The sequence below is a fragment of the Pristiophorus japonicus genome, chromosome 16 (assembly GCF_044704955.1).
Source record: "Pristiophorus japonicus isolate sPriJap1 chromosome 16, sPriJap1.hap1, whole genome shotgun sequence".
Lineage (NCBI taxonomy): Eukaryota > Metazoa > Chordata > Chondrichthyes > Pristiophoridae > Pristiophorus > Pristiophorus japonicus.
The window spans coordinates 71214631-71240245 of record NC_091992.1 but is presented as its reverse complement, the minus strand read 5'-3'; the positions used below and the strand labels follow the sequence as shown (position 1 = coordinate 71240245).

The 25615-nt window shown below is 52.1% G+C and overlaps 1 protein-coding gene and 1 pseudogene across 1 annotated transcript in view; one reads left to right on the top strand and one right to left on the bottom strand.

Annotated features, from left to right (window-relative positions):
* The window catches only part of LOC139226188 (LLGL scribble cell polarity complex component 2-like), a 171844-nt gene extending 146740 nt beyond the window's left edge, over positions 1-25104 (top strand). The window contains exons 13-23 of the mRNA XM_070856820.1: positions 3663-3816; positions 4892-5042; positions 5681-5797; positions 16193-16359; positions 18546-18810; positions 19274-19433; positions 20393-20460; positions 24077-24124; positions 24282-24339; positions 24892-24968; positions 25079-25104. Coding sequence (XP_070712921.1) covers positions 3663-3816; positions 4892-5042; positions 5681-5797; positions 16193-16359; positions 18546-18810; positions 19274-19433; positions 20393-20460; positions 24077-24124; positions 24282-24339; positions 24892-24968; positions 25079-25104 — 1291 coding nt within the window. The remainder of the gene's footprint in view (positions 1-3662; positions 3817-4891; positions 5043-5680; positions 5798-16192; positions 16360-18545; positions 18811-19273; positions 19434-20392; positions 20461-24076; positions 24125-24281; positions 24340-24891; positions 24969-25078) is intronic.
* Positions 25105-25366: 262 nt separating this feature from the next.
* The window catches only part of LOC139226187 (small ribosomal subunit protein uS7m-like), a 3589-nt pseudogene continuing 3340 nt past the window's right edge, over positions 25367-25615 (bottom strand).

Genomic DNA, 25615 nt, shown 5'->3' with positions numbered 1-25615 from the left:
TGTTTTCTGTCGCTTGGTATTCCGCAGCTCCACCCATACCGATTCCACATCATTCAAGCTAATGTCCTTTCTTACTATTGCATTAATTTCCTCTTTAACCAGCAATGCCACCCTGCCTCCTTTTCCTTTCTGTTTATCCTTCTAAATGCTGAATACGCTTGGATGTTAAGTTCCCAGCCTTGGTCACCCTGGAGCCATGTCTCCGTGATGCCAATTACATCATACCCGTTAACTGCTATCTGCGCAGTTAATTCGTCCACCTTATTCCAAATACTCCTTTCATTGAGGCACAGAGCCTTCAGGCTTGTCTTTCTAACACACTTTGCCTCTTTTAGAATTTTGGTGTAATGTGGCCCTTCTTGCTTTTTGCCTTAGATTTCTCTGCCCTCCACTTTTACTTTTCTTCTTTCTATCTTTTGCTTCTGCCCCCATTCTACTTCCCTCTGTCTCCTTGCATAGGTTCCCATCCCCCTGCCATATTAGTTTAACTCCTCCCCAACTAGCAAACACTCCCCCTCGGACATTGGTTCCGGTCCTGCCCAGGTGCAGACCGTCCAGTTTGTACTGGTCCCACCTCCCCCAGAACCGGTTCCATAGTCCCAGGAATTTGAATCCCCCCCCTACTGCACCACTCCTCAAGCCATGTATTCATCTGAGCTATCCTGCGATTCCTACTCTGACTAGCACGTGGCACCGGTAGCAATCGTCTTGTAGGACCTGATCCCATTTTTTACCTATATGCACCACGACAACTGGCTGTTCACCCTCCCTTTTCAGAATGTCCTGCACTCGCTCTGAGACATCCTTGATCCTTGCACCAGGGAGGCAACATACCATCCTGGAGTCTCGGTTACGGCTGCAGAAACGTCTATATATTCCCCTTAAAATTGAATCTCCTATCACTATCGCTCTCCCACTCTTTTTCCTGCCCTCCTGTGCAGCAGAGCCATTCACGGTGCCATGGACTTGGCTGCTACTGCTGCTCTCCCCTGATGAGTCATCCCCCTCAACAGTACTCAAAGCGGTGCATCTGTTTTGCAGGGGGATGACCGCAGGGGACCCCTGCACTACCTTCCTTGCACTGCTCTTGTTGGTCACCCATTCCCTATCTGGCTGTGTATCCTTTACCTGCGGTAACTCACTAAACATGCTATTCACGTCATTCTCAGCATCGTGCATGCTCCAGAGTGAATCCATCCGCAGCTCCAGTGCCGCAACGCGGTCAGTCAGGAGCTGCAGCCAGATACACTTCCCGCACACGTAGTCGTTAGGGACACCGGAAGTGTCCCTGACTTCCCAGAGAGTACAGGAGGAGCATAACACGTGTCCGAGCTCTCCTGCCATGTCTTAACCCCTAGATCAACTTAATTTGGCAACAATAAGGCTAAAAGGTTACTTACTGATAAAGAAAAGAAAAAGGAAAACTACTTGCCAATCACTTACCCCCTTGGCTGTGATGTCACCTTTCGATTTCTTTCTACTTTTTTGCCTTCTCACCCTGCTGCAGCTGTACCTGCTGGCCTTTATAGGCCTCTTCTCCGGCCTCCTGATTCCCCGCGCTGTTCCCCGCTGGCCATGAATGATGCTGGGCCTTTATAGGCCTCCTCCGACCTCCTGACTCACCACGCAGCTCCCCTCTCGCTCTCTGTCCCACCTCCTGTAGTTTCTCACACACTCTCACACTCTCTCTCTCCCACCTCATGTAGTGTCTCTCTCTCTCTCTCTCTCTTTTTCTCTCTCTCTCTCTCTCTCTTTTTCTCTCTCTCTCTCTCTCTCTCTCTCTCTCTCTCTCTCTCTCTCTCTCTCTCCTTTTTCTCTCTTTTTCTCTCTCTCTCTCCTTTTTTTCTCTCTCTCTCTCTCTCTCTCTCTCTCTCTCTCTCTCTTTTTCTCTCTCTCGCCCACCTCATGTAGTCTCTATCTGACTCTCTCCTACTTTCTATAATAGGACCGGGCCGGGGTCAAGCAGGGCTGCGTCATTGCCCCAGCCTTCTTCTCAATCTTCCTTGCTGCCATGCTCCACCTCACAGTTGATAAACTCCCCGCAGGAGTGGAGCTAAACTACAGAACAAGTGGGAAGCTGTTCAACCTTCGCCGTCTCCAGGCCAGGTTCAAGACCATCCCAAACTCTGCCATTGAGCTACAGTACGCGGACGATGCTTGCGTCTGTGCACACAGAGGTTGAACTCCAGGACATAGTACTCGTGTTTACTGAGGCATATGAAAGCATGGACCTTACGCTAAACATTAGTAAGACAAAGGTCCTCTACCAGCCTGTCCTCGCTGCACAGCATTGCCCCACAGACATCAAGATCCACGGCACGGCCCTGGACACCGTGGACTACTTCCCCTATCTCGGGAGCCTCCTATCAACAAGAGTAGGCATCGACGACGAGATCCAACACCGCCTCCAGTGCGCCAGTGTAGCCTTCGGTCACCTGAGGAAAAGAGTGTTTGAAGATCAGTCCCTCAAAATTGTCACCAAGCTCATGGTCTACAGGGCCGTAGTAATACCCGCCCTCCTGTATGGTCCAGAGACATAGACCATATACAGTAGACACCTCAAGTCGCTGGAGAAATACCACCAGCGATGTCTCCGCAAGATCCTGCAAATTCCCTGGGAGGGAGGACAGACACACAAACATTAGCGTCCTCGTCCAGGCCAACATCCCCAGCATTGAAGCACTGACCACACTTGATCAGCTCCACTGGGCAGGCCACATTGTCTGCATGCCAGACACGAGACTCCCAAAGCAAGCGCTCCACTCGGAACTCGTCCACGGCAAACGAGCCAAAGGTGGGCAGAGGAAGCGTTACAAGGACACCCTCAAAGCCTCCCTGATAAAGTGCGACATCCCCACTGACACCTGGGAGCCCTTGGCCAAAGACCGCCCTAAGTGGAGGAAGTGCATCAGGGAGGGCGCTGAGCTCCTCCAGTATCGTCGCCGAGAGCATGCAGAAATCAAGCGCAGGCAGCGGAAGGAGCGAACGGCAAACCAGTCCCACCCACCCCTTCCCTCAACGACTATCTGTCCCACCTGTGACAGGGACTGTGGTTCTCGTATTGAACTGTACAGCCACATAAGAACTCATGCTAAGAGTGGAAGCAAGTCTTCCTCGATTCCGAGGGACTGCCTATGATGATGAGTATAGGGCTCAATTGACGGACACCACTGGGAGGGAAATGATAACAAAATACACAACTTCCATATAATAATCTGACTACTGCAAGATTTATTATATTTTCAAACACTTGTCACTGAACAGTTTGGCTCCATGCTGCTGTCATCCTGGGACCATCTCCACAGCTCACTTACATTCATCCCACCCACTGGACCATTGAAGAGCTCATAATCCACTGAGAAGCAGGTCTGGGGTATAAAGGAAGCAGTGAAGGGCAGGGACCACCACCCGACCAGGTGGGATCACTCCCTGCATCCAGGGGAAATTTCAGATGTTCAGTGTTTTCATCGGGGACTGTCAGCAGACAGAATTTTAGATGAATATGCACAGGGAATAGTTTCCTGCAGGGAATGGAACCCAGTGTCAGCAGCAAACACTCCCAGGGCAGGTACAGCACGGGGTTGGATCCCTTCTGGTGTGTGTTGTGTGGCAGTCGAATTACTGAGCATGATCTGAGCTTGCTTTATTCTCTCTCTCTATAGATGTACACTGCACCCCAGTGACCAGCTGGCCCTCGAGGGGCCCCTCTCAAGAGTAAAATCGATTAAGAAATCGTTGCGACATTCTTTCCGGCGGATTCGGGGAACCAGAGCGTCTGCGAGGAAGCGACTGGTACCTGGCAACAATGCTGCCAAGGTAAGGGGCGGCCCTGCGTCTTTGGGGTGGGGCATGACTGAGGGTGACCTGGGGGGCGGGAGTACTTCTGAGGGTCACTGAAGTGGGGGGGGGGTGAGGAGTGATGGGTGTGCTAAGCGTCTGTCGGAGAATGGGGGTTGTTATGTTCATGGTCCCATCTGAAACACCTGCTGGCATCATGGTGAGACGTGGAAATGGTGCTTTTGGGCACTCAGTGCTCTCAGACACGACCCGCATGTGCCAGACGGAGCTTTACTCTGTATCTAACCCCGTGCTGTACCTGCCCTGGGAGTGTTTGATGGGACAGTGTAGAGGGAGCTTTACTCTGTATCTAACCCCGTGTTGTACTTGCCCGGAGAGTGTTTGATGATTGTGTTCCTGGCTGGTGTGCATTGGGCTTAGTGTGTCCTGAGCTGGATGTTAAAGGGTGAAACTTGTATAAACAGAAGGTCCCTGAAAAGATCATGTGCTCAAATTGCCAACATTGATTGATTGTATGGTGTATAAAGCAGCACTTCTGTCCAAATCCAGCAGATGGTGTTCAACACTTGCCTGCTGAGAGTTTGAAGCTGACTCCTTACTACCTGAGCAGAGCTGTGTGGGCTTTGAGAGGCCTGTGGTAAATCCAGGAAGTGGCTGTATTGTGGCTTCATTGATAACATCGCAGTCCCAGCTTCCACACCATCCCAGTGCCTCTCCCATTATTACCAGAAGTCACTGAAGCCTTGTCCGTTATCCTTGGACATGGAGTACTGATAGACTGGGAAATATAATCCTTCCATAACCCTGCTTTTGGTTTTATTTTTGAGGGAGCGGTAGACGAGAGATCACTATCTTACAGCCAGTTTGACGATCAGTAAATATTTTTTTCTCAATCCCTGCAGCTTTGAGTGTGACTCAAGCCTTTCATGAAACCCTTTGTGAAATTCCTTTTGGTGCAGGTTTAGTTTCTGTGTTCCGTTTTTGTTATGAGGTTCGGAATGGGGTTGCTGGGCTGATGGAGATGGCTGATTATCAAGTTGTCTGTTCCACCCTTGGTGTGTGATGTGAGCATTCCCTCTCTCTCTCTCTCCAGGTGCAGGAGGCCAATGCCAAGCTGGACCGCGAAGTGCTGAACGAGATGGAGCTGGCCCCAGTGCAGCGGAGGATCGAGGCCCGTTCTGCTGATGACTCCTTCACCGGATTCGTCCGCTCACTGTACTTTGCAGATTCCTTTGTACGAGATGGTGAGAGAACATTAATGACTGAGCAGTTGATCCTGGGGATTAGTGACTGCAGAAACCTCGTTTAATCTAAACCTCATTCAATGTGTCACTGGAGCTGCATATTCTGTGAGTCTCTCTCTTCGTGGGACACACCCAGCCATAAACTGCTTTTATCCATCATTGGGTGCTGGGTTACACACACGGTCAACTGGCCACATGATTTTGCAGGGATTACCCAAATCCCCTGTGGTCTTGGCCACTCACTGTCCCTTTGTAACTGTTCCTATCTACTCCACTTCCTGGGCCTCCTAACGTGGTGTCTTCTGCAAAATACGGTTCTCTGTTACTTCATCCAAGTCATTGATAAATATAGTGAAAGTCTGTGACCCCGAGTGAACACCACTAGTCCCATCCTATGTCTCTCTCTATCCCCACTTCGTCTTCTCCCAACCAATTATCCATCCAGGTCACCAGGTTACCTCCAATTTCACAAACTTTTATTTTGGCTAAATATCACTTGTGTAGAACCTTATCAAAAGCCTTCTGGAGGTCTCTCTACACAATGTGGGCGGGAGGCGTGACTCAGGCTGTTCCAGACGAGTAACTTTAAGCTGCATTCTGTCTACAAGCTGCTCTTATTGGACTCTCTTTTGTTGCAGGTTCCTATCATGGACCATCACTGTGGGCCGGCACCAATGGTGGCACCGTATTTGCATACACTATTCACATTCCACCCGTGGAGAGGAGGATGGAGGAGCCGGTCACTGCGGCCCAGGGTGGGTGATTCCCCCTCCCCTCGCAGGGGGGCCCGGGGTCAGTGATACTGCCTGGCAGGGGGCCCGGGGTCAGTGATACTGCCTGGCAGGGGGCCCGGGGTCAGTGATACTGCCTGGCAGGGGGCCCGGGGTCAGTGATACTGCCTGGGGGGGGGCAGGGGGCCCGGGGTCAGTGATACTGCCTGGCGGGGCGGGGGGGCCCGGGGTCAGTGATACTGCCTGGCGGGGCGGGGGGGCCCGGGGTCAGTGATACTGCCTGGCGGGGGGCCTGGGGTCAGTGATACTGCCTGGCGGGGCGGGGGGCCCGGGGTCAGTGATACTGCCTGGCGGGGGGCCCGGGGTCAGTGATACTGCCTGGCGGGGGGCCCGGGGTTAGTGATACTGCCTGGCGGGGGGCCCGGGGTTAGTGATACTGCCTGGCGGGGGGCCTGGGGTTAGTGATACTGCCTGGCGGGGTGGGGTGCCCGGGGTTAGTGATACTGCCTGGCGGGGCGGGGGGCCCGGGGTTAGTGATACTGCCTGGCGGGGCGGGGGGCCCGGGGTTAGTGATACTGCCTGGCGGGGCGGGGGGCCCGGGGTTAGTGATACTGCCTGGCGGGGGGCCTGGGGTTAGTGATACTGCCTGGCAGGGGGGCCTGGGGTTAGTGATACTGCCTGGCGGGGGGCCTGGGGTTAGTGATACTGCCTGGCGGGGGGCCTGGGGTTAGTGATACTGCCTGGCGGGGGGCCCGGGGTTAGTGATACTGCCTGGCGGGGGGCCTGGGGTTAGTGATACTGCCTGGCGGGGGGCCCGGGGTCAGTGATACTGCCTGGCGGGGGGCCCGGGGTCAGTGATACTGCCTGGCGGGGCGGGGGGCCTGGGGTTAGTGATACTGCCTGGCGGGGGGCCTGGGGTTAGTGATACTGCCTGGCGGGGGGCCTGGGGTTAGTGATACTGCCTGGCGGGGGGCCTGGGGTTAGTGATACTGCCTGGCGGGGGGCCCGGGGTTAGTGATACTGCCTGGCGGGGGGCCTGGGGGCCCGGGGTTAGTGATACTGCTTGGCGGGGCGGGGAGCCCGGGGTTAGTGATACTGCCTGGTGGGGCCCGGGGTCAGTGATACTGCCTGGCGGGGGGCCTGGGGTCAGTGATACTGCCTGGTGGGGCCCGGGGTCAGTGATACTGCCTGGCGGGGGGCCCGGGGTCAGTGATACTGCCTGGCGGGGGGCCCGGGGTCAGTGATACTGCCTGGCGGGGGGCCTGGGGTTAGTGATACTGCCTGGTGGGGCCCGGGGTCAGTGATACTGCCTGGCGGGGGGCCCGGGGTTAGTGATACTGCCTGGCGGGGCGGGGGGCCCGGGGTCAGTGATACTGCCTGGTGGGGCCCGGGGTCAGTGATACTGCCTGGCGGGGGGCCCGGGGTTAGTGATACTGCCTGGCGGGGGGCCCGGGGTTAGTGATACTGCCTGGTGGGGCCCGGGGTCAGTGATACTGCTTGGCGGGGCGGGGGGCCCGGGGTTAGTGATACTGCCTGGTGGGGCCCGGGGTCAGTGATACTGCTTGGCGGGGTGGGGGGCCCGGGGTTAGTGATACTGCCTGGTGGGGCGGGGGGCTCGGATTAACATAAGAACATAAGAAATAGGAGCAGGAGTCGACCGTTTGGCCCCTCGAGCTTGCTCCACCATTCAATAAGATCATGGCTGATCTGATCATGGACTCAGCTCCACTTCCCTGCCCGCTCCCCGTAACTTCTCACTGTCTTATCGCTCACAAATCTGTCTATCTCCGCCTTAAATATATTCAAAGACCCAGCCTCCACAGATTTACAACCCTCAGAAGAAATTCCTCCTCATCTGTTTCAAATGGGCGGCCACTTACTCTAAGACTATGTCCCCTAATTTTAGTTTCCCCTATGAGTGAAAATATCCTCTCTGCATTCACCTTGTCGAACCCCCTCATTATCTTACATGTTTCGATAAGATCACACCTCATTCTTCTGAACTCCCAACCTACTCAACCTTTCTTCATAAGTCAACCCACTCATCTCCGGAATCAACCAAGTGAACCTTCTCTGAACAGCCTCCAATGCAAGTATATCCTTCCTTAAATCCGGAGACCAAAACTGTACACAGTACTCCAGGTGTGGCCTCACTAATACCCTGTACAGTTGTAGCAAGACTTGCCTACTTTTATACTCTATCCCCCTTGCAATAAAGGCCAACATTCCATTGACCTTGCTGAACCTGCATACTAACTTTGTGTTTCATGCACAAGGACCCACAGGTCTCTCTATACTTCCATTTAAATTAAAATTGCTTTTCTATTTTATCTGCCAAAGTGGATAACCTCACATTTTCCCACATTATACTCCATCTGCCAAATTTTTGCCCACTCACTGAGCCTGTCTATATCCCTTTGCAGATTTTTTGTGTCTTCCTCACAATTTGCTTTCCCACCCATCTTTGTATCTCGGTCCCTTCATCCAAGTCATTAATATAGATTGTAAATAGTTGAAGACCCAGCACTGATCCCTGTGGCACCCCACTATTTACTATTTGCCAACCAGAAATGATCCATTTATCCCGACTCTTCTCTGTTAGTTAGCCAATCCTCTATCCATGCTAATATATTGCCCCCAACCACGTGAGCTTTTATCTTGTGCAGTAACCTTTTATGTGGCACCTTGTCAAATGCCTTCTGGAAATCCAAATACATCACATCCACTGGTTCCCCTTTATCCACCCTGTTCGTTACATCCTCCGAGAACTCCAGCAAATTTGTCAAACATGATTTCCCCTTCATAAATCCATGCGGACTCTGCTTGATTGAATCATGCTTTTCCAAATGACCCGCTACTGCTTCCTTAATAATGGATTCCAGCATTTTCCCAACAGCAGATGTTAGGCTTAACTGGTCTATAGTTTCCTGCTTTTTTAAATAGGGGCGTTACATTTGCAGTTTTCCAATCCGCTGGGATCGTCCCAGAATCCAGGGAATTGTGGTAGATTACAACCAATGCATCCACTATCTCTGCAGCCACTTCTTTTATGACTCTAAGATGCAGGCCATCAGGTCCAGGGGACTTGTCCGCCTTTAGTCCCAATATTTTAACTAGTCCTACTTCATTGATGATAGTGATTGTATTAAGTTTCTCCCTCCCAACAGCCCTTTGATTATACGTTTTTAGTGTCTTCTACCGTGAAGTCTGATATAGTGGTTCCCCCTCGCGGGGGGGGGCCAGGGGTGGGTAATTTCCCCTCGCGGGGGGGCCAGGGGTGGGTGATTCCCCCTCGCGTGGCGGGGGGTCCCCGGGGTGGGTGATTCCCCCTCGCGTGGCGGGGGGTCCCCGGGGTGGGTGATTCCCCCTCGCGTGGCGGGGGGTCCCCGGGGTAGGTGATTCCCCCTCGCGTGGCGGGGGGTCCCCGGGGTGGGTGATTCCCCCTCGCGTGGCGGGGGGGCCCCGGGGTGGGTGATTCCCCCTCGCGTGGCGGGGGGCCCCGGGATGGGTGATTCCCCCTTGCGTGGCGGGGGGTCCCCGGGGTGGGTGATTCCCCCTCGCGTGGCGGGGGGTCCCCGGGGTGGGTGATTCCCCCTCGCGTGGCGGGGGGTCCCCGGGGTGGGTGATTCCCCCTCGCGTGGCGGGGGGTCCCCGGGGTGGGTGATTCCCCCTCGCGTGGCGGGGGGTCCCCGGGGTGGGTGATTCCCCCTCGCGTGGCGGGGGGTCCCCGGGGTGGGTGATTCCCCCTCGCGTGGCGGGGGGTCCCCGGGGTGGGTGATTCCCCCTCGCGTGGCGGGGGGTCCCCGGGGTGGGTGATTCCCCCTCGCGTGGCGGGGGGTCCCCGGGGTGGGTGATTCCCCCTCGCGTGGCGGGGGGTCCCCGGGGTGGGTGATTCCCCCTCGCGTGGCGGGGGGTCCCCGGGGTGGGTGATTCCCCCTCGCGTGGCGGGGGGTCCCCGGGGTGGGTGATTCCCCCTCGCGTGGCGGGGGGTCCCCGGGGTGGGTGATTCCCCCTCGCGTGGCGGGGGGTCCCCGGGGTGGGTGATTCCCCCTCGCGTGGCGGGGGGTCCCCGGGGTGGGTGATTCCCCCTCGCGTGGCGGGGGGTCCCCGGGGTGGGTGATTCCCCCTCGCGTGGCGGGGGGTCCCCGGGGTGGGTGATTCCCCCTCGCGTGGCGGGGGGTCCCCGGGGTGGGTGATTCCCCCTCGCGTGGCGGGGGGTCCCCGGGGTGGGTGATTCCCCCTCGCGTGGCGGGGGGTCCCCGGGGTGGGTGATTCCCCCTCGCGTGGCGGGGGGGGCCCCCGGGTGGGTGATTCCCCCTCGTGTGGCGGGGGGACCGGGCGTGAGTGGTTCCCCCTCCCCTGGTGGGTGAAGGGGGCCCAGGGTGGGTTTGGAGTAGTACCGTTGTTCCTCTGGTGTTCCGTCCGGTGCTGTGCGGCTCTCGTGTTGTTTCGATCACCGAGTGTCCATTTGTGCAGCGCTCAAACTGCACGGCTCGGGCGGTTAACCCATCGTGTGCTATGGCCCCGAGCTACGTGCTCCGCTCAGTCCGTGCTCAGCGAACTGTTCTTGGTTGGGGTACTACCCATGGGGAAATCAGCCAGGGTTTCTGCTTCTGATCCCTGCCCAGTGGCGTCCACTGAAAGGTGCATTTGAATTTCACCTGGCCCCTAGCGTCACCTGGCCCCTAGTGTCACCTTCAAATGCACCCTTTGAGTGGAAGCCTCTAGGCTGTGTTATGCACTCCATGGCTGAATAGCTATCCAACACACACACACAGTCTAAGCTCACCCAAGGAGAGTGGCCAATTGGGCAAGGTTCTGGTGGGTGACTTATGCTGTAAATTACCCCACTTCCAACTCAACATACTATCATATTGCACTGCCCTATCAGAAATGTGGCTGTGAAGTCACAATGTTTACAGACCAAAGTCCCTTTATTTACAACCAAATTGCCCTAGGAACCATAGCAAATGGCAATTACTGAATATGCACTATACCGTAAACTCTGTATGCAATAGGCATATAAATAGTAAACAGGTCGTAAGAGGAAGGATAAGCCCGATTTAGGGACCAAATGGACACCAACACATGGAGGCAGAGGGTATGGCTGAGGTACTAAATGAGTACTTTCCATCTGTCTATACCAAGGAAGAAGATGCTGCCATAGACATAGTGAAGGAGGAGGTAGAGGAGATACTGGATGGGATAAGAATTGATAAAGACGAGGTACTGGAGCGGCTGGTTGTACAGGTTGAACCTTCCTTATCTGGAACCACCAGGACCCGGCCTGTTTCGGATAAGAGATTTTTTCTGGACGAGGGGTGGTCACGTTAAATTGGGTGGTACAGGTACTGAGCAAGGGGATATTGGGGCTGGATGTGCATCAGAGAGATCATTGATGGTGGGGGGGGAGGGGAGGGGAGAGGGGAGGGGAGAGGAGAGGATCACTGGGTCAGGCCAGCGATTACGAGAGTCGGCAGTGAGGAAGGGCTTCAATTTGTTCATGTCGGAGTTCTGCGCATGCGCCACCTCGTGGCCGAGAATGGTTCTGGACAAAGTGGTTCTGGATAAGGGAGTCCTGGATAAGGGAGGTTCAACTTGTACCTAAAGTAGATCAATCACCAGGACTGGATGGGATGCATCCTCGGATGCTGAGGGAATTGAGGGCAGAAATGGCGGCGGTACTGGCCATAATTTTCCAAACCTCCATAGATACAGGGGCGGTGTTAGAGGACTGGAGAGTTGTAAATGTTGCACCCTTGTTCAAAAAGATAAACCCAGCAACTACAGGCCGGTCAGTTTAACCTCGGTAGTGGGGAAGCTTGTAGAAACATGATCAGGGACAAAATTAATAGTCACTTGGACAAGTGTGGATTAATTAAGGAAAGCCAGCACGGATTGGTTAAAGGCAAATCGTGTTTAACCAACTTGATTGAATTATTGATGAGGTAACAGATGGTTGATGATGGTAGTGTGGTTGACGTTACATGGATTTCCAAAAGGCGCTTGATAAAGTGCCACATAATGGGCTTGCAGCAAAGTTGAAGCCGCTGGAATAAAAGGGACAGTGGCAGCATGGATATGGAATTGGCTCAGTGACAGGAAACAGAGAGTAGTGGTGAATGGTTGGTTGTTTTTCGGACTGGAGGAAGGTATACAGTGGTGTTCCCCAGGAGTCGGTATGGGGCCCACTGCTTTTCTGGATATATATTAATGACTTGGACTTGGGTGCACAGAGCACAATTTCAAAATTTGCAGATGACACAAAACTTGTAAGTATAGTGACAGTGAGGAGGAGATGGATAGACTTCAGGAAGACAGACAGGCTGATGGAATGGGCGGACACATGGCAGGTGAAATTTAACTCAGAAAACTGCGAAGTGATACATTTTGATAGAATGAGGAGAGGCAATATAAATGAAAGGGTACAATCCTAAAGGGGGTGCATGAACAGAGAGACCTGGGGGTATATGTGCATAAATTGTTGAAGGTGGCAGGGCAGGTTGAGACAGCAATTAAAAGGCTTACAGGATCCTGGGCTTCTTAAATAGAGGTATAGAGTACAAAAGTGTGGAAATTATGATGGACCTGTATAAAACACTGGTTCGGCCCCAACTGGAGTATTGTGTCCCATTCTGGACACCGCACTTTAGGAAGGATGTGAAGGCCTTAGAGAGGGTGCAGAGGGGATTTACGAGAATGGTTCCAGGGATGAGGGACTTCAGTTATGTGGATAGACTGGAGAAGCTGGGGTTGTTCTCCTTGGAGCAGAGAAGGTTGAGAGGAGATTTGATCGAGGTGTTCAAAATCATGAGGGGTCTGGACAGAGTAGATAGAGAGAAACTGTTCCCATTGGGGAAGGGTCGAGAACCAGAGGACACGGATTCAGGTGATTGGCAAAAAAAGCAAAGGCGATATAAGCAAAAACATTTTTTTGCACAGCGAGTGGTTAGGATCTGGAATGCACTGCCTGAAAGGGTGGTGGAGGCAGAATCAATCAATACTTTCAAAAGGGAATTGGACAAGTACCAGAAAGAAAAAAATTTACAGGGCTCCGGGGAAAGGGTGAGTGAGTGGGACTGGCTGAGGTGCTCTTGCAGAGAGCCAGCACGGGCTCGATGGGCCGAATGGCCGCCTTCCGTGCTGTAACCGTTCTGATTCTATGGGTAATTACTCACAGTATACTGATTTTGATCTTGATGCAGTATTATCTGGCTCCACCCCTACACAAACCTCTCCAGACCTCCAGCTTGTGCCTTGCTATCTCGGAGCTCCTGTTATAACTCTGTAGGTGTCGGGAACAACATCTCTCCAATGTTCTCGCTCCCAGATCAATACTTGATACAACTGTCTGATTATCAAAGAAAATTGTTAACAAATCGAAAACTGCTTTGTGCATCAATATAATTCAACTCAGAATCCCTCATCCCTTTTTTGTGATGAAGTCAGATGAAGTAAGACAAAATAATATATGTGAGCCAAATAGGTTGTAGTTCATCTGATCAAAGCCTTTGCAATAGAACCAGTTCTTTGTCACTCACAAACACTGCGACTTAAATCAATGAACTGAAGGAAACGGTAGAGAATGTGCCACATCCATGCTCTCCACAGACCTGCCCATCACTCTGGCAGTACCCCACCTGATCCCTGAGACTCCCCTCCGGCAGTACAGTACGTACCCACCTGATCCCTGACACTCCCCTCCGCAGTACAGTACGTACTCACCTGATCCCTGAGACTCCCCTCCGCAGTACAGTATGCACCCCACCTGATCCCTGAGACTCCCCTCCGCAGTACAGTATGCACCCCACCTGATCCCTGAGACTCCCCTCCGCAGTACAGTATGCACCCCACCTGATCCCTGAGACTCCCCTCCGCAGTACAGTATGCACCCCACCTGATCCCTGAGACTCCCCTCCGCAGTACAGTATGCACCCCACCTGATCCCTGACAATCCCCTCCGGCAGTACAGTATGTACCCACCTGATCCCTGACAATCCCCTCCGGCAGTACGGTATGTACCCACCTGATCCCTGAGACTCCCCTCCGCAGTACAGTATGTATCCACCTGATCCCTGACACTCCCCTCCGCAGTACAGTATGTACCCACCTGATCCCTGACACTCCCCTCCGCAGTACAGTATGCACCCCACCTGATCCCTAAGACTCCCCTCCGCAGTACAGTATGTATCCCAACTGATCCCTGACAAACCCCTCCGCAGTACTGTATGCACCCACCTGATCCCTGACAAACCCCTCCGGCAGCACGGTATGTACCCACCTGATCCCTGAGACTCCCCTCCGGCAGTACAGTATGTACCCACCTGATCCCTGAGACTCCCCTCCGGCAGTACAGTATGTACCCACTTGATCCCTGAGACTCCCCTCCGGCAGTACAGTATGTACCCACCTGATCCCTGAGACTCCCCTCCGGCAGTACAGTATGTACCCACTTGATCCCTGACACTCCCCTCCGCAGTACAGTATGTACCCACTTGATCCCTGAGACTCCCCTCCGGCAGTACAGTATGTACCCACCTGATCCCTGACACTCCCCTCCGCAGTACAGTATGTACCCACTTGATCCCTGAGACTCCCCTCCGGCAGTACAGTATGTACCCACCTGATCCCTGACAATCCCCTCCGCAGTACAGTATGTACCCACCTGATCCCTGACACTCCCCTCCGCAGTACAGTATGTACCCACTTGATCCCTGAGACTCCCCTCCGGCAGTACAGTATGTACCCACCTGATCCCTGACAATCCCCTCCGCAGTACAGTATGTACCCACTTGATCCCTGAGACTCCCCTCCGGCAGTACAGTATGTACCCACCTGATCCCTGACACTCCCCTCCGCAGTACAGTTATGTACCCACTTGATCCCTGAGACTCCCCTCCGGCAGTACAGTATGTACCCACCTGATCCCTGACAATCCCCTCCGGCAGTACGGTATGTACCATCTCTGATCCCTGAGACTCCCCTCCGGCAGTACAGTATGTACCCACTTGATCCCTGAGACTCCCCTCCGGCAGTACGGTATGTACCCACCTGATCCCTGAGACTCCCCTCCGCAGTACAGTATGTACCCACCTGATCCCTGAGACTCCCCTCCGGCAGTACGGTATGTACCCACCTGATCCCTGAGACTCCGCTCCGGCAGTACAGTATGTACCCACCTGATCCCTGAGACTCCCCTCCGGCAGTACGGTATGTACCATCTCTGATCCCTGAGACTCCCCTCCGGCAGTACAGTATGTACCCACCTGATCCCTGAGACTCCCCTCCGGCAGTACGGTATGTACCATCTCTGATCCCTGAGACTCCCCTCCGGCAGTACAGTATGTACCCACCTGATCCCTGAGACTCCCCTCCGGCAGTACGGTATGTACCCACCTGATCCCTGAGACTCCCCTCCGGCAGTACGGTATGTACCCACCTGATCCCTGAGACTCCCCTCCGGCAGTACAGTATGTACCCACCTGATCCCTGAGACTCCCCTCCGGCAGTACGGTATGTACCATCTCTGATCCCTGAGACTCCCCTCCGGCAGTACAGTATGTACCCACCTGATCCCTGAGACTCCCCTCCGGCAGTACAGTATGTACCATCTCTGATCCCTGAGACTCCCCTCCGGCAGTACAGTATGTACCCACCTGATCCCTGAGACTCCCCTCCGGCAGTACGGTATGTACCATCTCTGATCCCTGAGACTCCCCTCCGGCAGTACAGTATGTACCCACCTGATCCCTGAGACTCCCCTCCGGCAGTACGGTATGTACCATCTCTGATCCCTGAGACTCCCCTCCGGCAGTACAGTATGTACCCACCTGATCCCTGAGACTCCCCTCCGGCAGTACAGTATGTACCATCTCTGATCCCTGAGACTCCCCTCCGGCAGTACAGTATGTACCCACCTGATCCCTGAGACTCCCCTCCGGCAGTACGGTACGTACCCGCCTGATCCGAGACTCTTGCCCCACATGTGTGTGTGTGACTGAGATCAGCAACTCAGCAGTACGGTGAATGAAACCTGTGGATCCTCCCCCTAGACCGGGCGGCTTGCATTACCATTCCAGCCAACGCACTCAGTTCCTGTCATTGGCATAGTTATCGCGTGGTTGTGGTGGGGGAGAGGGTGTTCTGTGTTACAGAGCAAGCTTCGGGAAAGAATAAAGAGACATCGAATCTTTGAGTGCTGAGGAGGGAGGGAGCGGACTATGGCAGTAGTGTGTGTGAGTGCCTTCTGTATTTTGTAAAGTAAAAAATACAAAGCTTCATACTATTTTAATTTGAGCTAGAAAATGTTCAGTGATCTAATGGTATTTATGAATTCATTGTTTGACTTGCAAACTGTGTAGAATGGTGAAAGTCCGGAGTACTCACAGACCCAGCTAACTTATTCCACTATCTGTACAGCGAAGGAGATCCAGCTGATGCACCGAGCCCCTGTGGTGGGGATCTTTATATTGGACGGGCGAGGGGTTCTGCTCCCAGAGCCATTGGAAGCAGCACATGACCTGTCCAAGAGCCCGGACATGCACGGGAACCACATGCTGCTGGTCATCTCCGAGGAGCAGTTCAAGGTGATTGCTTCAGTACGACACTGAGCTAGCAGAGCGGAGTCTGTCCATCCTTCCAATCTTCCTCTTGTTCCTGCACCATCATCATCAGCACAGCCCCAGCTTCAGTCTCCAAGCTGAATGTTTAGAAACACACAGTGCCAGAGCTCGCAGGAATCTGCATTTAAACTACAACATTCCAGATCAGACACGACTGAGTGTTTTTCTGGTTTATGTTTAAGTTGATAAACCGGGCCAATCAGCAAATTTTGAAGTTGGTTTATTTCAGGAACTGAGATTAAGGAGCTTGCTTTGTATCTTTCTGGTGTACTGGTATCTGTGTGTAGGTATAAACATTGGCCCTGAAATTCCAATCGGAGGCTCCCTTCGAACGAACTCCCCTGACCCGACATTTCTCTACAAATGTCCCTGGTGGTCCCAGAGGCGGCTTTGATTCCGGTCAGAGGCCTTTCTTTCCCACGCTTCGCAGCGCGTCCCTGTTCTCGAGACATGGACAGAGAAGCTGGAGTCACTTGGGCCTGGACCACCAATCACGGTATAGTATTCTCATTGACCGTAATGGGAACGCTTTATCTCCGAGTTCCTATTACTATCAGAGAATAACCCCCTTAAAACACCTAAACACATCATAAATTAAAAAAACACCTCACATATTTAAAATTAATTGAAATTAAAGTTAATGTTTTATAAAAAAAAATAACTTTTGTTTTTTTTAATGTGTTTTATTTAGGGTTTAAAATAAACTTATCTTAATGGATCGGGTTTTTACGATAAAAATGTGTGTTTAACATTAATTTTTATGTGTTTTAAAACTCTTAGTCTACTTTTACCAGTGTATGCGCCTACTTTTACCAGGTGTAAGAGTTTGAAGGACATTCGCTGGGCAAATAGCCCAAACTCGTCCGTGCGGCTGAGCTTCTCCCGGGGATGTGGGAGATTTGCCGAGATATTTTGACACATTGGAAAAGCTGGTTTTCGGCACATGTGAATTGCACGCCCAAAACCGGCATTTGCGAGGTCTCGGCGAGTCCATACGTACAGACTGGGCAAGGCCAGGATTTCACACCCATTGTAATTACATCCCAGTCTCCCCTCGCCCTGCCAACAGTGATCACTGCTTCTCTCGGCTGTCCGCTTGGTCAGTCAGTAAAACTCTGTCGCGGTTTCGTGAGTGCCCCAACCTCGAGGTTGAGCACATAATGCAGTGTCCCAGCCAACACCGCTCCATCAACCAACACCAAAAACAGATATGCTGCTCATTCGCCTCAGTGCTGTTTGTGGGATCTTGCTGTGTTGGTATGTAACAATCGTAGCACTTCGGTGTTTGGGACATGCCGTATTAGAAAAGCACTTTGTTTTTCTATTTCCTGAGCCTGATTTTTCTATTCAACAGTCTCCTTGACATCAGTGTGACTGATCCAGGAATGTTTAACATGGAGCCTATTCAGTGCATTATATCTGTGCCGGTGTTTCCGCTGTGTACTCTAATCCCCAATTCGCTGTTCTTTCCCCATTTCCTTTACATTCATCCTTTTCAAATACTTATCCCATTCCCTTACAATGATGTGACCGTCTCTGCCTTGTAGTAAACTATTCCCTGCTCTAATACGCCTCTGACATTTCTTCCAACTTCCCCACTGGGCCTTCTGTGCCCGTCCTCCTCCCAGTGATGGATGAATCAGCAACAACCATTCACTGTTCACCCCACCATGGTGCTGGACGTCTCTGTTTTCCCCCCCTCCTTTGTTCAGTGAGGAAAAACCCCAACCACTCGAGCCTTTCTTCCTATCAGCTCATTTCTCAGTTTCATTCTCGTGAACCTTCACTGTCCCCTTTCTGTGGCTCCAATATTGTGCTCAGAACTACGCGCTGTGGCTCCGTGTGTCTGAGACATGTACAACATCGCTGTTCAGTGGTCTTGGGATTGTTCTGTGACCATCCTATCGCTGGGACTCCCTGCCCCTTGGTTGGGATGTCCTGTTTAACCCATGCACACCAGTACTCAGCGGCTGGACTTTGGGGAAGGTGCCATTGCTGCACGCACAGAGTTCCCTCTGTTCTCTCTTTCCCAGGTCTGGCACTGTCCGAGCCCCCCCAACACCCCTGCCCCGTACCACGGGCGATCGAGGCTGCAGCTTCAGTCTGGTGCACCTGTGAGACGCTCTAACTATGTTCCGCTCTGTTGGCAGATATTCACACTACCCAAGGTCAGCACACGGACCAAGCTGAAGCTGACGGCAGTGGAAGGGTCCCGCGTGCGGAAGGTGTCAGCCGCCAGCTTCAGCAGCAGTCGGGTGGAGGATTACAGCGAGAACGGGCTCCTGGTGCTGACCAATCTCGGCGATATCCAGGTCATCTCTCTCCCTGCACTCAGAAGCCAAGTTCGGTACGAGTGCATCAGGAAGGAGGACGTCAGTGGAATTGCATCCTGTGTCTTCACAAAATCCGGGCAAGGTAAGGGCCGCATTGCGTGGGATCGAGGAATCCGCACATTGACAGGCGGCCACTCGGCAACACCCTCACATGGTCAGAGTTCAGGACCTCCGGCAAGGTCGGGCAGAGGTTCTGTTTTTCACACTGAATCACCGGATCTGGTTCCCAAAACACTGGAGTCCATGTAATGAAAAGTTTGCCCAGGAGTAACTTCTCATTTTAACATGGGAAATTCTGAATCTCAGTGACCAGGAAATATTTCCCGTTTGTGGGTTAAATTTTAATCCATAAACTACATGCGGAGACTGCAAATCCTTGTGCACTCCCAAAACCCTGCCCATACCCAACCGCTCTCTCTCCGCCCCCACCCCAAACCCAACCAGCTCTCCCCCTCTGTCCCCAGGTCCTGTCCCGACTGCCAGTACCTTCACGTCCAGACTTCACTTGCTGCCAGTCCTGCAATGTCTGTTTTCTATATTTTCAGGTTTTTACCTCATCTCTCCCTCGGAGTTTGAGAGGTTCTCAGTTTCATCGAAGTGGGTGGTGGAACCGAGATGCATCGTTGACCTTGATGAGGGAGTTGGAACCAGGACCTCCCAGCAGAGAGCCATGCAAGATGGGACCATCACGAAAGCCAACTCCAGGTAAGCTATTCGCGCTGAGCCCAGTCACTAACTCCAGGGGAGACCCTTTGGGTCGGGAGTGACTTTCCGGTAAGTTTCATCCCACTGGCCCTGTCATTGTGCTCCGTGTTCCCAGAGGGTGCATCTGTTGGGCAGAGTGCCGTTGTCTGATGGAGGATGACTTGGTTTCCCATGTGCAGGTTGCGATGGTCCTGTCTGCTGACTGGGGGGCTGAGTCTGCACATCCAGTGCAGGCACTGTTCTCCATGTTTGAGGCAGTGCGAATGTTGGCTTTGTCTGAGAGCAGAGCTTGACCTTTAACTCCTCAATGGCCATGGTTACTGCCAATACTCAAAGCATGAATGTCTGACCTGGACAGAGAGCGATGTGCCTAATGTGGAGAGAGAGTAAACAGTCGCAGCAGTGTGGCTGGGAGAATTGTAACCCAGCATCCATGGAGAGCAGCTTCAGTCAGCGTGGCTCAGTGGGTAGAACTCCTGGCTTTAGGCAGCAGGATATGGAGGTCGCTTTCACTCCACGACATGAGCCCAGAATCCACGTTTTGTCAGAAGAACCGTATTTCAGCTTAGATGGATGTCGAGATCCCAACGCATTGAGAGTGGATCAGGGAGTTCATCCTTCAACCAGCACCGACTGGTTATCCATCTCACTGCTCTTTGTGGGACCTGTCTGTGAAACATTGACTGCAGTGTTGATTGGAATAAGGTTTCAAAATAATCGATTGGCTGTGACGTTCTGTGGGATGTTAAAGGCGTGAAAGATGTTTAAATAAATGCAAGTTGTTTCTGTTTGCAGTCTACACGTTGTTAGAATTGCCCCAGGGCCTTGTATTAGCTGCAACCCGTTACTGATGTGTTCAGTAAGAGTTCTGATCCACTGCCACTCAATCTGTGTCAATAATCCTTCAGTTAGAGACATGGTCACCCTTTAAGAGAATGTCGATTACTGTTGCTTCCCAGGGAAGTCGTGCAGTCACCGCAGACTTATGGAATGAGCAGGCAAGCGAGCGCCGGGAGTGAGGGGGATGGTAAGTCAAGCTGATCAACTCGACCTGTTCCGAGAATATTGTTACAAAAGGTCTGTCCTTTCACAGAATCCCCACTGTCACTAGTCTCATCAACACAAACTGCGATCCTCATCATTCGCTCACGCTCTTGTTCTCCATCTCACATTCTCTCTGTCTTGCGAGCGTGGGCTTTGGCTCTCTGTCCCACAATAAGAACATAAGAAATAGGAGCAGGAGTCGGCCATTCGGCCCCTCGAGCCTGCTCCACCATTCAATAAGATCATGGCTGATCTGATCATGGACTCAGCTCCACTTCCCTGCCCGCTCCACATTACCCTTGACTCCCTTATCGTTCGAAAATCTGTCTATCTCCGCTTTAACTATATTCAATGACCCAGCCTCCACAGCTCTCTGAAACAGAGAATTCCAAAAATTCTTCTGAGAGAAGAAATTCCTCCTCATTTCTGTGTTAAATGGGCGACCGCTTATTCTAAAACTATGTCCCCAAGTTCTAGATTCCCCCACGAGGGGAAACATCCTCTCTACATCCACCCTGTCAAACCCCCTCAGAATCTTGTTTTCATAAGACCACCTCTCATTCTTCTAAACTCCAATGAGTATAGGCTCAACCTTTCTTCATATGGCAACCCCTTCATCACAGGAATCAATCTCGTGAACCTTCTCTGCACTGCCTCCAATGCAAGTATATCCTTCCTTAAATAAGGAGACCAAAACTGTACGCAGTACTCCAGGTGTGGCCTCACCAATACCCTGTACAGTTGTAGCAAGACTTCTTTACTTTTATTCTCCAACTGCCTTGCAATCAAGGCCATCATTCCATTTGCCTTCCTGATTACTTACTGTACCTGCATACTAACTATTATACTCATGATAAATGGTGAGACAGAGTACTGTGTGTAATGAGCAACTGTGACCTTAGCTCCTTTATTGTAGTTCCAGAGTGCAGGTACCTCGTGGGTGGCCTGCTTATATACTGTGCTCCCAAGGGATGCTGGGATCCCTTGGGACTCCAACAGATAGGCCCTCTGGTGGACAGGTGTGATGCAGGTTACAAGGGATTAAATACATAACACTAACTTTTTGTGTTTCATACACAAGGACCCCCAGGTCCCTCAATACTACAGCATTTTGTCATTTAAATAATTATTTGCTTTTTTATTTTTCCTACCAAAGAGGACAACCTCACATTTTCCCACATTATACTCCATCTGCCAAAATTTTGTCCACTCCCGGAGCCTGTCTATATCCCTTTGTAGATTCTTTGTGGCATCCTCACAATTTGCTTTCCCCACATGTCTTTGTGTCATCAGCAAATTTGGCTACATTACATTCTGTCCCTTCATCCAAGTCATTCATATAGATTGTAAATAGTTGAGGCCCCAGCACCGATCCCTGCGGCACCCCACTAGTTACAGTTTGCCAACCGGAAAATGACCCATTTATCCTGACTCTCTGTTCTCTGTTAGCCAATCCTCTATCCTTGCTAATATATTACCCCCAACCCTGTGAGCTTTTATCTTGTGCAGTAACCTTTTGTGTGGCACCTTATCGAATGCTTCCTGGAAATCGCAGTACACGACATCTACTTGTTCCCCTTTATCCACCCTGCTCATTACATCCTCAAAGAACTACAGCAAATTTGTCAAACATGATTTCCCTTTCATAAAACCATGCTGACTCTGCTTGACTGTATTATGATTTTCTAAATGTCCTGCTACTACTTCCTTAATGTTGAACTCCAGCATTTTCCCAATCACAGATGTTAGGCTAACTGGTCTATAGTTTCCTGCTTTCTGTCTCCCTCCTTTCTTAAATAGGGGTGTTACATTTGTGGTTTTCCAATCCGCTGGGACCTCTCCAGAATTCAGGGAATTTTGGTAGATTACAACCAATGCATCCACTATCTCAGCAGGCACTTCTTTTAAAGACCCGAGGATACAGGCCATCAGGTCCAGGGGACTTGTCCACCTTTAGTCCCATTAGTTTTCCTAGTACTTTATCTCCAGTGATAGGGATTGTTTTAAGTTCCCCCTTGGCCCCCACTAGCTCCTTGATTATTCACTATTGGGATGTTTTTAGTGTCTTCTACCGTGAAGACCAATATAAAATATTTGTTCAAAGTCTCAGTCATTTCCCTGTTCCCTATTATTAATTCCCCAGCCTCATCCTCAATTTGAGACCATCCTTTACTTCCTTAGTTAGCCAGGGATAGTTCATCCTTCTCTTAGTCTTTCTTTCTCACTGGAATATATCTTTGCTGAAAGTTATGAAATATCTCCTTAAATGTTTACCACTGCGTTTCTACAGTCTTACCCTTTAATATATTTGCCAGTCCACTTTAACCAACTCTGCCTTCGTACCTTTGTAATTACCTTTATTTAAGTTCAAGACACTAGTTTGAGACCTAGCTTTCTCACCCTCAAACTGAATTTGAAATTCTACCATGCTATGATCACTCTTCCCAAAAGGATCCTAACTACAGGATCATTCATTAATCCAGACTCGTTACACATTACCAGATCTAAAATAGTCTGCTCCCTGGTTGGTTCCACAACGTATTGTTCCAAGAAACCATCCCGAATACACTCTATGAACTCTTCCTCAAGGGCTACCTTTGTCAATTTGATTTGTTCAATCAAAATGAAGATTAAAATCACCCATGATTATTGCCGCAACTTTCTTACAAGCCTCCATTATTTCTTGATTTATATTCTATCCTACAGTATAGCTACTGTTAGGGGCCTGTAGACCACTCCCACCAGTGACTTCTTTCCCTTATTATTTATCTCCACCCAAACTGATTCTACATCTTGATCTTCTGAGCCAATATCATTTCTCACTACTGCACTGATCTCATCCTTTGTTAACAGAGCTACCCCACCTCTTTTTCCTTTCTGCCTATCCTTCTGAAATGGCAAATACCCCTGAATATTATGGGCCCGAATTTGGTGAACTTATCGCCGGCTACCTACTCTCTCGCCCGCCCTCGCCTCGCCCGCCCTCCTCCTCCTCTCCTGCCAATTGTCGCAGATTTTGGTGCAGATTGAACCTCCCTTATCCAGAACTCCCTTATCCGGAACCACTTCTCGTCCGGCACCATTCCCGGCCACCGGGTGACGCATGCGCAGAACTCCGACATGAACAAATTGGAGTCCTTCCTCGCTGCCAACTTCCGCAATCACTGGCCTGACCCCGCAATCCACAGCGCCCCCCCGTGATCTCTCTGTCACATTCCCAGCCCCAAGTCAGCCAGCCCCAATATCCCCTTGCTCAGTACCTGTACCATCCAATTTAGCGTGAGCACCCCTCGTCCAGAAAAATCCCTTCTCCAGAACAGGCCGGGTCCCGAGGGTACCGGATATGAGAGGTTCAACCTGTAATTCCCGAGAAAAGGGCAGGAATATTTGGTTACTGGGAGATTCCTCCTCAAAACTAATCTGGGGGCTGGAGGTGGACTTTATATTCAAATACTTTGTGCTGGAAAGTTACTCAATAGTTTGAATACAAGTACTCATCCAGTAGTAAATGTACCATAAATATACTATCTAACATACTGGGTGTTATAGCCAGGATTCAGTGAGCTCGTGATTGGATCTATGATTTCATCTTCCCCCAGGGCGGAAGGCGGTGGAGATAATGGAACATGCACTGCTTAACGATGAGAGTAAGTATAGTCGTTCAGTCTGTCAACGCACTTCTGGTGTATGTGTGTACATCCGTCCGAGTGTGTACGTGTCTCTGGGGGGGCGGAAGGGGTATTTGTCTCTGGGGAGAGGGAGGGGGGGGATTTGATTGTGTTCTAACTGCACAATATTTTTCAGGAGTTCTGCTGGAGATTCAGAGCACGCTGGAGTCTGAATCGGCGATAACTGACAGATTGTAAGTATCGCTGCTGGGTGCGCTGTTGAGGGGACGTTCTGAATGGGGGAGGGGTGTGTTGGGACAGGCGGGTGGAGAACGCTGGGGGAGGGGAGGGGTGGTGTGGTGGTGTGGGGAGTTGGGGGAGGAGTGGTGGGGGGGCTGCTTGGATGGGGGGAGGGTTAGTGTGGGGGAAGCATGATGGGGAGGCGGGTGTGGGGGGGGGAAGAACGGGAGGGGTGTGGGGGGGGGCGCAGGACGGGAGGGGTGTGGGAGGGGGGCGCAGGATGGGGAGGGGTGTAGGGGGGTGCGGGGAGGGGAGGAGGGCAGAATGGGGGGTGCAGGGAGCGGTGGGGCAAAGCGGGGGATGTGGTGTGGGAGGTGCAGGGCAGGGTGGGGGGGGGGTGCAGGGAGGGGTGACTTTGGGGGGGGCGGGGGGAGAGGTGAAGAGTAGACAAGATCCTGTGACACTGTTGCAGCCTGGCAGTGCAGTGTGTGTAAGGGGGAGGGGGAGGTTTGGTGGATAACGGGATAGTTTGATGCTGGATATGAAGAGATGTCTCTGTGTTGTAGGAGTTTTGGCCACCTGGACAGGAACTCGAAGAATGTGGCTGGGGTCCAGTCCCAGGGGCAAAGGATGATTAATGGAGGTGAGTGCACTCGGCAAGTCTGCTCATGGGGGAATTCGCTGATTAGAAAAATTAACTCAGGGCTAAATTGTTCCGCGTGCTTAACTGAAGAACTTTGCTAACTTGCACAGACCCACCTCTCGGGGACAGTGACTAATGGGGCATGCCCCCTTTACTGCATTTTATAGCAGGGGTTTCATTTTTCAGTCCAATCCTCAGGTAATCTGAGGTTTCCATTTTGTGCTCCAGCCCTATCTCTCCCGTCACCCCCCCCCACCCTCTCCAGCTCCTCCCCACGCCCCGCCCCACCCCGTCCTTGTTCCCCAACCCTCAGCCTGCTTAAAATAGGACCCATTCACGCTAATCCTGTTTAATTTCACTTGTTAGATGGGCCCCCCCCCCGGGAATGTTGAATCCGTTTATGCAAACCTTCGCTGACATTTATCCACATTCAGATCCCCGGATGGATCTCTGCACATCAACGTTCCCGATAGACATCTCTCCAATGGTGCCCTGTGCAGCTTTAGGTCAGCACCATTCCCTCCTCCATCCTCCCCCACACCCGGTTCCATCCTCTTTCCTTTCTTTTCTCCCCCCCCCCCCCCCCCCGCTCCCTCCTCTCGCCCCCCCCCTCACTCCCCGACCCATTACCTCCTCTCCTTCCCCCC